Source organism: Sus scrofa, chromosome 14 (assembly GCF_054392235.1).
Source record: "Sus scrofa isolate SSC_HxYL_T2T_F1_AM1 chromosome 14, Sscrofa_HxYL_maternal_Yorkshire_Landrace_v2.0, whole genome shotgun sequence".
In the NCBI taxonomy this organism is placed as follows: Eukaryota; Metazoa; Chordata; class Mammalia; order Artiodactyla; family Suidae; genus Sus; species Sus scrofa.
The window spans coordinates 138,752,638-138,767,738 of record NC_139396.1 but is presented as its reverse complement, the minus strand read 5'-3'; the positions used below and the strand labels follow the sequence as shown (position 1 = coordinate 138,767,738).

The following is a 15,101-nucleotide window of genomic DNA, read 5'->3' as shown; positions in this document are numbered from 1 at the left end:
TTTTAAAAGGAAAATGTTTATGAACTTCTCCTTCCTCATCTTCTCAAAGCAGAAATACATCTTTCCTGCTTGAGTTTAGAATATCTGATGGGAAGTGCTCCAGTGATGCCACTGGTTAGCGCATGGTACTCACAGAATATGAGTAATTCCCAGCAACCATGATCCTATACACTGGTTTTACAAAGCCACTCACATAGAGAATAGAGAAAATGAGAAGTTGATGGCCATTGTCCCAGAGGCTACTTATTATGGTCCCTGCCAAGCTCATCAGCCTCTCCACCTCTCTGTATGCAACCCAGTCTCTCTCAAGATGGTTTTTCAGTTTGTTAAATGAACCATACTCTCTTAAAAATAGGGCCAATGTATAAAGTTTTTACTAGTTTCCCTAACACTGGTTTTCAGGGTTAATTCCTTATCTTTCTTGAATCATCTGAAGTGTCATTTTCTTTAGGAAACTTTCTCTCAATACCCATATTTGATGAGTTCCAACAATTATGTCACAATGGCCTTTGGACTTCTATACCTACAATACTCCCTATACCCATGATTAATTCTTTGGTGTCTCTTCTCTACCATAACACAAGCTCCACGCAGGCAGGAAATATCTGTGTCTCACTTTCCACTCTATCCACAAAGCTTAGTTCAGTGCCTCGCACAAAGTGAAAACTGAAACGGAAGAAAGACTAGGTCAATGGATGAAAAAAATAAGGAACATGTGAATGAATGGATACACGCATGTTTCCATGAACAACCACATGGATAAACACAACCAGGGAGTAGATATTTATCTACCTTCTTATCCCATAATCTCTTCTTTCTCTGCACTCATTTAGCCTTTCATGATACATTTCCTAGCACCAGCTTAGAGACACAAGTCTTTGTAACATTACATTTGATACATGTCCAACCTGAGACTTTTTGCTTCTTTGCAGCCTCAATAGGGGATGCTATTATATCCTGTCTATTTCACACTGAGGTCCTAAGATCCATCTCCTCCCAGAAACTACTGTTCACAAGGAATGAGGTCCTCAGCATAAGTTTTATAATATTCCAATAGAGGAGTTAAAATGCAATCACTTGATATTATGGCAAATTATTCCTATTTAATTACTCATTGTGGTAGAAAGGAGTGGAAGCATAGGCAGTACATTTATATTTAGCACTAAATATAAATGTACTGCCTATGAGGTTCACCTGTGCACCTGTATGGAGATAGAAGACAGAGAGAGAGACAGACAGACAGATAGATGATAAACAGGTAGATATAGATAGATAGGGCTTCTGCCTGGGCCATTCTGAGCCTGGCCCTCTATTGGTCAGCAAGGCCATTGTGAAAGGGAGGGGCCTCCAGAAGAGATTTCAAAGCTAGTGCTCCTTTCACCACCAGTCCGGGGAAAAGACCCAAGGTTGTACCTGATATTTGAATCTTGGAAATCAAAGTTCTTGTCTGCATACCCTTCTGAGAGGGGAACACAGAACCCAGATTCAGCAACATCAGCAGAGGCCAAGCCCCGCAGTGGGAAGTCAGGCTGAATGCCAGCCATCTCCCAGGCAGGGATCAAGTTTTCTGCAGCCAAGCCAGGCAGCCTCTCCCTGCCGTTTTGTCTGGAAGCACCCAGGACAGCGGGTGGCACTTACCTTTGGCAGCGAGTACTTGGGCAGCTTTATCTGAGCAAAAGCCTCTCTTCGGTAGGACACATAGTAGCTGGCTCTCCCACCTGTTGTCACCTGGATCATGGGGAAACACAGGAAGGTCAGATAGTGCTATGGATGGATGACAGCACAAAGAGGACAGAAGCAGCCTCTCTATTAACAACCACAATAGGTTTGCAACAACCTTTTAGGGAATAGCCCTTGTTGGCTTTACACCTCCAACCCTAGATACCTTGAGTTGCTCCCATGTCACAGTGCTTAGACAATAAGTGAGCAATTCCAACAGTCTCTCCCCATGGCTGGCACTATCTGTGCAAGAAGGGGCTCTGTATTTGGTCACCATGCTCTGCATACATACACACCTAATAGATAACATCAACTGAAAACAGAGAAGCTCTTGATATGGGCTGTACCCATGATCTATATATTGTCTCCTTTTCCCCAACATTTTTAATCCATTGAAATGATGACATGATTGTCAAAAAATATTTTCTGAATCTGAATAACTATTATTGCTCAAAGAGCTTGTTACTTTGAAATTAATTTTACTTTTGATCTGAGCACAATTTTTTTCCTTCATATTTACAAAGCCATGCATTAAGCAGACATTTATTTATTCTTTCCATGTGCAAGTTAATTATAGGCGTCCAAAGCCAGAGAAATAATGCTGGATTTGAACATCAGAGATCCTACATCTGAGTCTCAGTTCTACTGACTCACAGGTGGGGGAGTCAAGATCTGAAACCTCACTCAGGAAAGATAGATTCTTAGAGGAACCCAGAAACCACTCCAAGAAATGGCCCTCTGGTCTGGGCCTGTTGGAAAGTCCTGCCAGTGTGGCACAGCACTGCAGATGGCTTCTCTTGGCACAATTATCCTAACTCAGGGGAAATTAATATTCACAGGAGAAGGCAACATAGCCTGTTCAGAGAAAATAGCAGGATGACAATAGCAACCAGGCGGCTGTGCTCAGGAGGCAATTACCAGAGGCATGCACTCCATTCTCACTGAGGCCCAGGCACTTGCTGGAGATGGTCCAGTCCCCTGAATCTGCTCTAAACCTGGCGCCCATCCACAGCGGCTGCTGGGAGCAGGAGGGGTGTGACATCTCTATTGAAAGCCACCCATCGCTCCTCACTCAGAGAGATGCCATCTCCCATGACTCCCCCTTGCCCTGTTCGGATTAGAAGCTTACAAAGCAGGCATCAAAAGCTGCCAGGTAGAGCAGATGTTCGAGTGAGCGTGACGGCAGAACCCTGGAAAGAACTTGGTAGAATACATAGGCTGTGAACCAAGAGGAGATTTTGGCTTTCTCCCTGAGGTTCACTGCTAGCCTTACATGTCTATTTTCTAATTAGAATAATGTTTGTCTCATACTTCAAGCCTTTTTTTTTTTTTGATAAGACATCTGTTCTAAATCTATATTGTTCTGTGTAGGCTTAGAGGCAGGATGTTGACAGATTAAGATCAATGAGTTACCAAGAAGTCTTTATTATTTTTCTTTTAAAAATAAATCTCGACTTCATAGAATCAGATAAAAATATAACCCTTGGTTTTAAACATAGTCACTATTAGTCCTGGCATGATCGTATTTATTTGCTTATTTAATTTGGTTTTATTTTTTAATTATAAAGCAACACATATAAACATATCTGCTAACCCAAGAACTAGATCAATAGTCTTTAAACTTCAGCATGTATCAGTATCACCTGGAAAAGTTGCTAAAACTCAACTGCTGGGCCCCACTGAGTCTGGGGTGGGGTCCAAAAATCGTCTTTTCCAATAGCTTCCCAGCTGGTGCTGACACGGCTGGTCGGGGGACCACACTTGGAGCAGAGCAGAACTTGAACTTTAATGCCAATGGACACACACCCCTACGCCTCTGGGCTCCTCACCTATCCTGACTCCTGCCTTCCTCTGAAATGTAGTTACTTTCCAGAATCTTGTGCTTACAGTGATGACCTTATTTTTTTTTTAATTAAGGTAAAATTCGTATAACATAAAGTTAATCATTTTAAAGGGTATCATTCAGTGGCATTTAGCACCTTCACAACGTTATACAATCACCAGCTCTTATGTAGTTCTAAATCATTTTTCATCACTCCCCCAAGCAGACCTTTTACCCAGAGATAAAATTTTTAAGCCCCCAAGTATCTGCTCTGGTCACCTATCATGTGCTTAAAAGTCAGTTCTATCCAGGACATCCTGAATCTCACCAACCTTACCCTTAGTGAATCAGACCAGCACAGAGGCAGCAAGTTCCACTACTGATGCGAGGCAGAGAGCAGCAGTGAAAACAAGTGTTTCCCCAGAAGACTCAGTCACCTCCATAGGGAGAAAGATGAGACAGCACCACAGGGCTTTTTATCAGCACCACATAGCAATGCCCGTGGGGTTTCCAAATTACTGAGGATCCAGAGGGAGAACAGAGTGGTGCCTTTGATAGGGTGAGCAGTCCCGCTGACTCTGGAATTCAGCCTAGCCATGCCTGTTATGGCCCTGCCCAAACACAGACACACACTCTCTTTCAACCTCTCTCCCCCCAACACACACACACCCAGGGAGCATTTTTGCTTAAGTAAGTCATGAAGATGGAATTACACTTCAGAATCACCATGGGATGATCTAAAATATTAAAAGGCTGCACAAAGCCCAAGGAGCCCGGAGATTCTTCAGGCCTCAGATATCATAGCAGCCCTCAGCATATCCACTGGCTCCTGCAGCTCTGCCTTTGTCCTGGCCATGCCCCTCTCTGCACTGCGCAAATCCAACACATGCTTTAAATCTCAGTGTAAGGCCCAGAGATCCTGGAGAGTTTCTGGATGCCACTTATTTATTATAACATATCCTTCCTCTCAACTCCTGAATTTTTGTTATTTCCATGTTCCCAGTGTTTTTGACATTTTCATGGTTTACATATATCTATAATGATCCCTCCAGGTCTTATTACAAGGTTGTAACTTCCTGATTGCTAAGTAATGCTGGTCTCACAGCAGATGATTAGTGGATCCATGATGATAAAAATAATGATAAAACTGTCCTGGTTTGAGTTTGTCTACCATGCTTCAGAACCTTACATTGTCCCATATAAATTATACAGTTCAAACCCATCAACAACCCTGCAAAGGCAACAAGAAATTGAGTGACTTGCCCAAGATCAGACAAATTACGAGCCCAGTAAAGTCTGGCTCCAAACCCATTCTCCTCTATCCAAGATGAATCCTCCATCACCTTCCTTATGTCAACAACTGTATTGTAACAATACGATATATTTCCTTGATTACAACATCTTTTAATTGTTTTTAAATCTCTATAATTGACTGTGTATACATTTGTATTTCCATGTAATCCCAGAAAATCGGTTACGGCGTTGATGCTGCATCTTAAAACTAATGTCTTCTTAGAAGAGAAGAGGTGAGGTAATAAAAACAAGAGAATTATCATGCCATGAAAGCTTATTACTTGGAAGATGCTACAGTAAGCAGTTTACAAACCAGACTTAATTTGCATATGTGTATTTGCGTTTATCCATCTATACCTCTCTCTCTACCTACCTACCTATACACACACACTCCATCTCTTCTACAGCTCAGGAAACTGAGCCTGAGAAAGGCCAACTAATTTGCCCAATGTCACACAGTCCTTCCTTGTCCCAGCCAGTGTATGACTCCAGCCTGTGTTTGACTCTTTCACTAGGAATAAGCATATCCCCCAAGTGTCAGGCATAGGGCAGGAGGTCTATACTTACTGACTAACTGAATAATGAGTTGTCATTCATCCACGTAACCAGAGAGCCTTTGACTTTGCTTCCCTCCATTGTTTAGTGTCTAAGCAGTGGCTCTAGAGAAGAGCTTTCCAACACTGCCTGGTTCCTGGCTGGTCACAGGAACTTATCTCCGAATAGAAGCTCTAGCCCTCTCCCTGGGGAACAGAGCCTTCCCAGTCCTGGAATGATACCAGGCTAGTGCATTTGCTGCCTTTCTGCTATTATTTGTGTGGTTCTCTGGCAATCATACAAAGAAGGAATAAAGTTTAGCGACTATTAATCTATTTTGATGAACTTTTCTCTTCCTTACAAGCAAATTTGCTGGCACGGTAAATCCCAGAGATTATTACCACTTTCCCTTTCAGTGACACCTTTTATTTTACATTTGATGAATGTCATCCAATTATTTGCTCTGGGCCCATCCGTCATGCTAAACACAGAATTAGCTGGGTCTTTTCCTCACTAATGACTGGCTCGTTAATCTGATTTTCTGGATTTCCATTTTACAGGTTTAATTGGGCTCCTGGCCAGTGAAAATGATTCCTTTGGACAAATGCATTGGCCATTAAACACATCTGTCTCTTCTGACTTTCTCCCATGCCTGCTGTAACCAAGTCTAAACTGACATATCCTTTTTTTTTTTTTTTTTTTCATTTCTCCTTGCTTCTGAATGATGGCTTGCCTTGGAGGAGAGAGAAAAATATGCCTCCAAAATGGAACTGGGGGGCCCTGAATCATACTGAACTTGTTTCTGTCACAGATGGAAGAAAACTTGTAATGTTTCTAGAATTCATAAATGGGTACAGGTAGTCTGAGAAGAAAATCAGAAACTAACATTTTTGAAGTGTCTATCATGTGAGGAGTGCTTTAGATTTATGATACTATTTAATATCCACAATTATTATTATTACTGTTACTATTGTTAAAACTATTATTAGTACCCTCCAAGGTGAAGATATTAATAACATTTTTCGAGTACTTCCTACATGCCAAGCGCTATTCCTCTGTATATACCAGCTTTCTCATATATGATCAGGTGAGAAATTGAGGCACAGAGAAATCATACAGCATACACAAAGACACACAGCAAGTAAATGCTGGAACTGGAATTTGAACCCAAGTTCATATGACTATGAAGCTTATGCTTGTTCCTCAGACTATGTGAGGTTTCCACACGTCAGTACAGAAGGGAATGGATCCTAGGTCACTCAATTCCCTATAACCAGATAAGCTGCCCACCAACAAGGCAGGTCTTTCTCTGTGAGGGTTCATGTCAATTCCCCAGCCCTGAGAAATCAATGTTCTATTGTTGCACAGGAGTAAATTGTGCTGCTATTGGCATTTGTGAATAAGAGAGTATAATGGAAATAATTTAGCTTACACAAGAGCTGTTGCCTTCATAGGAAATGACATTTAGAAGCTTTTCCAACTAGAGGAACTTGCTGGGTCCAATACAACATGAATAATCTAAGCCAAGAGAAGCGACTACATTCATAAGCACATGTTAGGTACTTCTCAGACAGCCTCTGAACTGTTCCCTCCTTCTTAAAAAGATGCAAGGGAACAGCTGAGTTGTTATGATGCACAATTAACTTTTTCAATTTCTTTGCTCATTAATTCTATTCAGATTATTTAAAATAAGTCTTGATGTTGTTAGGCCTTTCTCTTCCTCTCCACCTACATAATTCCTTTAAAGATCATGCTTTTTTTTTTTTTTTTTTTTTTTTTTCCTTCAGGAACAAAGAAACAGGCTTCTGAGTACTGGACCACAAGAGTCAATAAATAGCCATGGGCCTCATTAGGATGTGGCTCTAAATATTAGGATGGTCCCAGGTGCTTCTACATGGCAGTTCAAGTCATTTTGTCATATTGAAATCATTTTCCGAAACTGCCCTGCTAAGGAACTGTCTCATGCGTCTGAGTCAAAACTGGTACAGCATTTGAAACAAGACACCTATCAGCAAGACATCTACTCTGCCAGACTGTCTGATGTTGAATTTAGTGTTTGTCAAACTGGTGTTGGCTTATTTAATGTCCTGGAGGCTCTGTGATATTAATGTAATATGCAGTTTTATCTGTCTGTTTCTAGAGAGTGGGCCTAATGCCTAGTACAACACTCCAGCTTAGGCCAAACCTCCTTTGAAACATATTTACCCATAATTTTTTTTTTATTGGGGCCCTAACAGCCCCAAAACAGCTTCACCAAGAATATATCTGGGATAAGAGAAGTGATGCGAAGTCAATATTGCTCTTTCTCTTGGTGAGACGTGTGCACAGGTGTGTGTGTGTGTGAGCATAGGGGAGATGTTGGAGGGAAGATGTGTACTGAGGTTGCTAGCACACTCATTGGCCAACAAATATTCACACATCGACTGCTGCCTTCACCAGCCCTGCCAGGACACTTCTTGGAGCCTTGACTACCTATGGAGGATGTTGATAAGGAAGAGAAAAGGTGATGAGTTAGAAAAACATGGGACAACAACCACATGTCTAGACCATACACAGCAGAAGAAGAATCAGAAGACTTGATTCTCTGAGACTGTGTACTGAAATATCACAAAGGACTAGACTCGATATGTTTCCAATTATGCATTTTCAAAGAAGACTCCGCTTCTGATTTTTAAGCATTGTAGCACATCTCTTGGGATCCCAGACGTATGTTTGAATCCTGCTTCTGCCATTTGCTGATTGGGTGACCTTGGACAGGTCATTTAACCTTCCTAATTACTTCTTTGGAAAAACAGAGATATTATTCTGCTTACTGACATGTTACTATAAGGATTAAACATGTAAGGAGCCTTATTCCTGAGCCCAGAACATGCTAGGTACTCGATGCATGTCACCTGTCCCTGCTGAACTAGAGGCCCAGATGCCTGTATCAGTCTAACAGCTTGGAGGGCTTATGGTGACTGAGCATGGTGGCAGTTTACTATTGCAGGCCAGAGGCTTCAGGAAGTGCTAGGGTAGTCGTATGGATTGCCTGGTCAGAACTTATTGGAAATAGAGGACTGAAATTGTTCATGTTGCCCTCAGCAAGGACGATTTTTTTTTAATTTTTTTTTGTTTTTGTTTTTGCATTAGAGTATAGTAGAGTTGACTTACAGTGTTTTGTCAGTTTCTGTTGTATGGCATAGTTTTACATATGTTTATATAGGAATATATATATATTCCTTTTCTCATTCTATCTTCCTTCATGATCCATCCCAAGAGAGTGGATATAGTTTCCTGTGTTGTAGAGTAGGACCTCATTGTTTATCTATTCTAAATGTAAACGTTTGCCTCTACTAACCCCATCCATCACACCCCCTCCCCCGTCCACCTTGCCAACCACAAGTCTATTCTCTATGTCCTTGAGTATTTTTCTGTTTTGTAGATTAAAATGGACAGAGAAACTAAATAGACATTTCTCTTAAAGAAGACATACTGATGGCCAATAGGCACATAAAAAAATGCTCAGCATCACTGATTATTAGAGAAATGAAAATCAAAACTGCAGTGAGGTACCACCTCACATGGATCAGAATAGCCATCATTAACAAGTCAGCAAATAAAAAATGCTGGAGAGGGAGAGATGGAGAAAAAGGATGGCTTTGTAGAGAAGACCACCCATGGAGACCACAAGGCCATGTGTTTTGTGCCAGACATTTGACCATTAATGGCTTCAAGTCTTATCTTCAGGTCCTAGCATTTATGATTTAGAAGGAGGGGTAGGAGTCCTTAAGATGCCCACTTGATCCTTCAGAGTAGAAATTGTTTTTCCTCTCCTAGTTTTATTGGGGAATGAAAAGACAATGATAATAATTATGGAAATAAAAAAAGAAAAGAACAGATATGAATTTTAATTGTCATCCTGAAGTACACATTTTGTGAGCATTTAAATACTCCCAATTAAAATAATAATAGATACAAAGCCAAACCCTAGACAGTCTACCCTGAGTGTTCTAGATCTGGAAGCCACAGTTTCACAGAAAAAGGAAAATAGTACCCACAGAAGCACCAAAGACAAATGCTAAACTTACTATCAAAATGCTTCCCCTGCCTCCTGTTTCAAAAATGTCAACGTTCCTTGAGCACTGTGAATACAACACTTTTTTTTGTCTGTTTTTTTAGGGCCACACCCACAGCAAATGGAGCTCCCAGGTGAGGGGTCCAATTGGAGGTGTAGCCTCCGGCCTATGCCAGAGTCACAGCACTGCGGGATCCCAGCCAAGTCTGAGACCTACACCACAGCTCACAGCAATACCAGATCCTGACCCCACCGAGCAAGGCCAGGGATTGAACTCACGTCCTCATGGATGCTGGTCGGGTTCATTAACCACTAAGCCATGATAGGAAATCTGAGAATACTTTATATATATTAAAGTATATAATATAAAGTTTATATATATAGTGTATATATATATAAAGCGAGAGAGAGAGACTGAGAAGTGGCTAGAAAAGATATTACAAGTTGCTAAGCTTATATAGTCTTCCTATACTTAATAAGGTTTTCTCTTCATGATATCACATAGGCTATTTCCTTTATACAAGTAGACATTATGAAGGCAATTAATTGACTGAAATCTTCCCAGTCTGGAAGATAATAACCCAAATTTCAAAAAATTAAAAACAAAATAGTGGGGAAGGAGAAGAGGGAAGGTTAAAAGGGCCTGGTATCTGTAACATCTTAACTAACTTAGCTCAATTGTGAATCAGATATGCAATTTAGGCATGGTAACTAGTCTCTTAGAGTTTCAAGGTTATTTTTATATAAAAATGAAATGAAGAATAATTACTGTTATCTTACAGAGAAGTAAATGAGAGAAGATAATAAAATACTTTCGTGTAACTATAAAATGTTTCACAAACACAATTATGAGGATGTTATGACTGACCTTTGTGTGCACCCAGGAGCCCAAACCTTTTAGATAAATCACTAGACTGAACGTTTGTGTCCCCCCAAATTCATGTGTTGAAACCTAATTCCCCACGTAATGGTGTTTAGAGGTGGGACCTTTGGGAGATGATTAGGTCATGAGAGTGGAATCCTCAGGAAGAGACTAGTGCTCTTATCAAAGAAAGCACAGATAGTTTTCTGAGTTATGCTACCATCTCAGGACAGGGCAACAAGATACTGTCTACGAACCAGGAAGTGAGCCCTCACCAGACACAGAATCTGCCGGTGCATTATTCTTGAACTTAACAGCCTCCGGAACCTTTAAGAAATGAATTTTTGTTTTTTCATCAACCACTTAGTCTATGGCTTTCATAGGAGTCTTAGTACAGAAATCAAGCTGATGATCCAGTTAGGCCCACTCTTAATTGTGTGGGATGTTGAAATTTGCCATTGGGGCAATGGCTATCTATACATAGCCTGCAGGACTAGAGTTCCCTACAGACTCAAAGGTTGGAGGCTACATGGAATACGAGGAGAGAAGCAAGAAATGTACAGGCAGAGGCATAGAATAGAAGTGTCTTTGGCCATCAGGATGGATGGCAGCTGCACAGAGCTACTTAGAGAATGATTAATTTTATTGATATGTTCAAGATGCTTTAGAGATCCTAAAAGGGCAAGGCAAGCAAGATCATTAATTTTAGAGAGAAGCAGGGATGCTTCTTTGGGACACAGGACTTTCAGATAGACCTGGAGATACGTGAGCTGATGGATATAACACAAAACTTCACCAACATGGGACTTGCTGCCTCATGAGTGAATTTTGGGACAGCAGTGGATGAATTTACACCATATGCAAAGCTTTTTCTCAGAAAACACAGCTGCCTCCCCCAAGAGAGCCATGAGTATTTGTAAAATGCTAACTGCTACTTCTTGGCACTTCCCCATGATGCTCCTTTTGTGATAACTCTCCTATTCTCCACTAGCAGAAGCATCACAGTTGGACAATCAAGCTCCATGCTCACCAATGTCTGCTCTCATACACAGTGACCTTGTAGGAGAGATACTATGCAGCCCCACTTTACCGATAAGTTAATTGACATGCATGAGGTCACTCAACTCCAAAGGAGCAAAGCCTGGATTTGAACTTGGGTCTTTCAATTTTGACAATGTCCAGTACATTGTGCAAGCCTCAATGAGTCTAAAATGTCTACTGCTGAGCCTTCCTGAAAAATATCTCATTTGGGGCCAGTTATCTGGAGAGATTCATCCTGACTCAGATCTCTAGAAAAGACCAGAATCAATGAATTTGACACCATTTACATTAAAAACTACCTTCTTAATGAAGCCTCCTCCATCCCAGTTTCCCAACTAGAGTCAGCTTTTCTCCCTCTGGTTTTTAGGACTCTTTGTTTGTGGCTCTGGTGCTACACTTACCAGCTGCTGCCTTGAATTACTGGAAAGTGGTGCTACACTTACCAGCTGCTGCCCTGAATTACTGGAAAGTGGGTATATCTTAGGTTGTACTATAATATCTTCAAGGGTAGATAATGTATTCTGTTCCCATGTAACTGTCTCTCCATACCCAGCACCCATGTCATGACTAATATTTGTAGACTACTCTGTGCTATTAGTTTTTATTATTGAACCAAATCTCATTTAGTCAGAGCACAACTATACAAGTGCGGTCTACTTAGATTCCCATGTTAGAATCTGGGAACCTGAGGCTCAGACAGACCACATTAGGTCACCTTCTTCCTAAAAGGTGAGGCTCAAATCCAACCTCAGAATGTCTGATTTAAGCCCCAGGCTCTTTTCATGCTGCCAGGCTGCTTCTGTCTATGTTCACTAAGTCAAGATCAGAAGAACACAAAGTGAAGATAATTGCATGGATTTTTACAAGTGGGTCTTGATTTTACATCAAATCCTCCTTTGATTGGTTGGCAACACCACAGCATGGGAAAGCAGGGGCCATGGGAGAGCGTGCTTTCCTATGGGAAACAGGGAAGCAGATTACAGGATGTTCTTCCCCACCCACTGCCGAATCCACATATTAATTAAAGGTCTGGCCAACATCACATCGTTCCTTGAACATTAATCATGTTTAGACATCTCACTATGGATCCTGGCCCCAATTCTACTATGTATTGTATTTATCAATCAATCAGCAAGTACTTATTCTGTCCTTTTGTGCCCAGGCTGTGTCATGTACCACAGGAGTCATGGGGCTGCGACCTCACAGAGTTCACCATTTCTTTGTAGAAACAAGCCTAACATATCAGATGTACAAATGATGATATAAAGTGAGTGTTGATGCTATGCTACTCTGAGGAGGGAAGGCTAAGTGCTGTAAAACAGAAAAAAAAAAAAAACAAAAACCTTAGAACCACAATAGTTACTCAACTTCTTCTCAAGATCCTTCTAGAATTACAATAAAATAAGTGCTGGGCACTGTGGGAGTCCACACTCATCCCGTTTCCTTTTACAGATGACATGAGTAAGAGATGGAAATGGCAGGGTGACACAGCTAGCAGAGGGCTGGGCTGGGATTTAAGCTCATGCTTGCTTAACTACAGAGATGTAGGCATAAGCTCTCTTCTGTATCACCCTCCACTGTGATGCACACACCTAGTAAAACGTAGTATATAAACAGGTATGATGTACACTCCCACTGCCTCCGGAGGAGAGCATGGGTCCTCACACTGAAGGATATGCTATTTTCCTAAGAGGATGATGGGTTTGTGGATGTAACACTAGAGAAACCAGATCATGGCTGAACTGTCCCACACACCAAAGGGAGATGCTGGGAGAAAAGGTGAGACTGTACCATAAAAGAAGAAAGAAGAGATCACCAGCAGAGCTGGAGAGGTGGCAGGATGGGAGATCCTAGAGAGTGGATCACTGGTGATTAGTTGGTTCCAGAAGAGGTGCTTTGTGGGGAGGACTAGTAATAGAGGGTGTGTGTAGGTTTTATTAAGGGTTTTTGTCATTTAGTATCTGATATAAACATGCTGCTTCATTTTCACTTGACATTTTCAATAAAAACGCTATACTACTCTGCTCAATAATCTTATTAAAATTTTATGTATTTGTTTGTTTATCTCAACAGAGGTGGTTCACATCAAGAACATGGTTCTGCTTTAAGAAAATGCCCAAGGGTTACAGCTGGGTTATCAGGGATTCTATCTTTCTGCACCTTTTCAGGTTACTTACTTCCTTCTTGGTTGTGGAAATTAACAAAGGACATCAAAACAGAAGCCCAGACATGGATTGCGACCTCTTCCACCCCTTAAGCCTCTTTAGGAAAAACACTTAACAGCTCCTACACCTCAGTTTCAACTCAAAACAGCTAAGTTCAAAACAGATAAGCACTCTCACAACATAAGGTCCAACGTGTGCCTAACACAAAGTAGGGACTCAAAAATGTCAAATGTCAATGTTTTTTGTCCCTTCACTTCCTGAGTCCAGGTTGCCTCAACATGAAGGTCGTCTTTAACTCCTATCTCCTAAGATTCTACGCTGTCAGTTTCTTCTGTGGTCATTCAATGACTCCACAAGCACGCTGTAAGCACTTACTTTGTGTGAAGTTTTCTGCTCCTACTTACCGCCCATTACACAGTTCTTGACCCAATTTGCCTCATGCAAATAAGAAAGTTTAAGTTGTGACTCTTTCTCATTTAAAGAACAGAACAAATGCACTGGTTGAGAAAGAAGGCTCTGGTGTCAGGCTGCCTAGATCAGATTTCTGTTCTATGCTTTGGGAGAATGACTTTACCTCTCTGTGCCTTTTCTGTGAAATCAAGGTAAGAGTAGGACTTATCTCATATGATGTCATAATAATTAAATGCATTAATAATAGGTCTAGCTTATACCAGCCACTCAATAATCATAAGCTGATTATATACCCAATTGGTTCTCTAAGAACTACAGATAATTAAATAAGAAAGAAAATGAACTAGGAGGTAAAAATCATGGAGGAAGGGTTAGGACAAATATTAACCAAGAACATGCTGAGAACTACAGTGTTTCTTACACAGAAGAGTTAGTAATGTTCAATCCACTTCTTAAGGACTCGTCTCTGATATTTCATTTCGGAGGATATAAAGAAGCCACTTCTTCACTGGCTTCCCTCCCCCCACACACAAAGAACAACCAAGAAGCAATTACACAGTGTGATGAAATAATAAACACACTCATATTAAGAGCACTTGGATGATTTCTCCATACTGCAGTCTGGAGACACTCACTACCTGGGGCAGGCAGTAAAACAGCAGGCGTTTATTCTGGAGAACCAGACAGAACCCTTGGATACTCTCCATTCTAATTGCATTCAGTGGCTTTACCACCACATGCTATTACAAGGTGTGCATTCCTTTCAAAGACATTTTTCAGAGAAGAAAGTGGAAATGATCTCGCCTGGCCTCAGAGGTTACAGGCTGTAGGGAGAAAGGGGAAGTGTCTAATTTCATGTTCCCATTACACACAAGCTGTATAAGAAAAAAAAAACAAGGAAGGAGGAGGAGAGAATGGAGATTCAAGAATCAGACAATTTTAAAGCCCAAGAAACACAGAGAGAAGAACCAATCAATTTTTTTTTTTTTTTCCGTAGCAGATGTTTGCCTGCAGTTCCAAAGCTAACAGCAGTTGATGTAGTAAGGATGAAATAGAAGGACGAAGAAAAGAGAGTTTAAAAGGAAGGGAGGGAGGGAGTCAGATGGCAAAGAAGAAGCTAATCCCCAATTCCTCCTTCCTGGCCTCACCATGCTAGGCTCTGCCCTCTGGGGACAGCAGGGCATCCACTGCCTTACC

At 41.1% G+C, this 15,101-nt stretch overlaps 1 protein-coding gene across 8 annotated transcripts in view; it reads right to left on the bottom strand.

The window, feature by feature from the left end:
* Window positions 1-15,101, bottom strand: part of SORCS3 (sortilin related VPS10 domain containing receptor 3) — a 612,545-nt gene that overhangs the window by 118,568 nt on the left and 478,876 nt on the right. For all 8 annotated transcript variants that reach the window (XM_021072812.2, XM_021072813.2, XM_084993359.1 and 5 more), the window contains one exon: window positions 1,639-1,728. In XM_021072812.2, coding sequence (XP_020928471.1) covers window positions 1,639-1,728 — 90 coding nt within the window. The remainder of the gene's footprint in view (window positions 1-1,638; window positions 1,729-15,101) is intronic.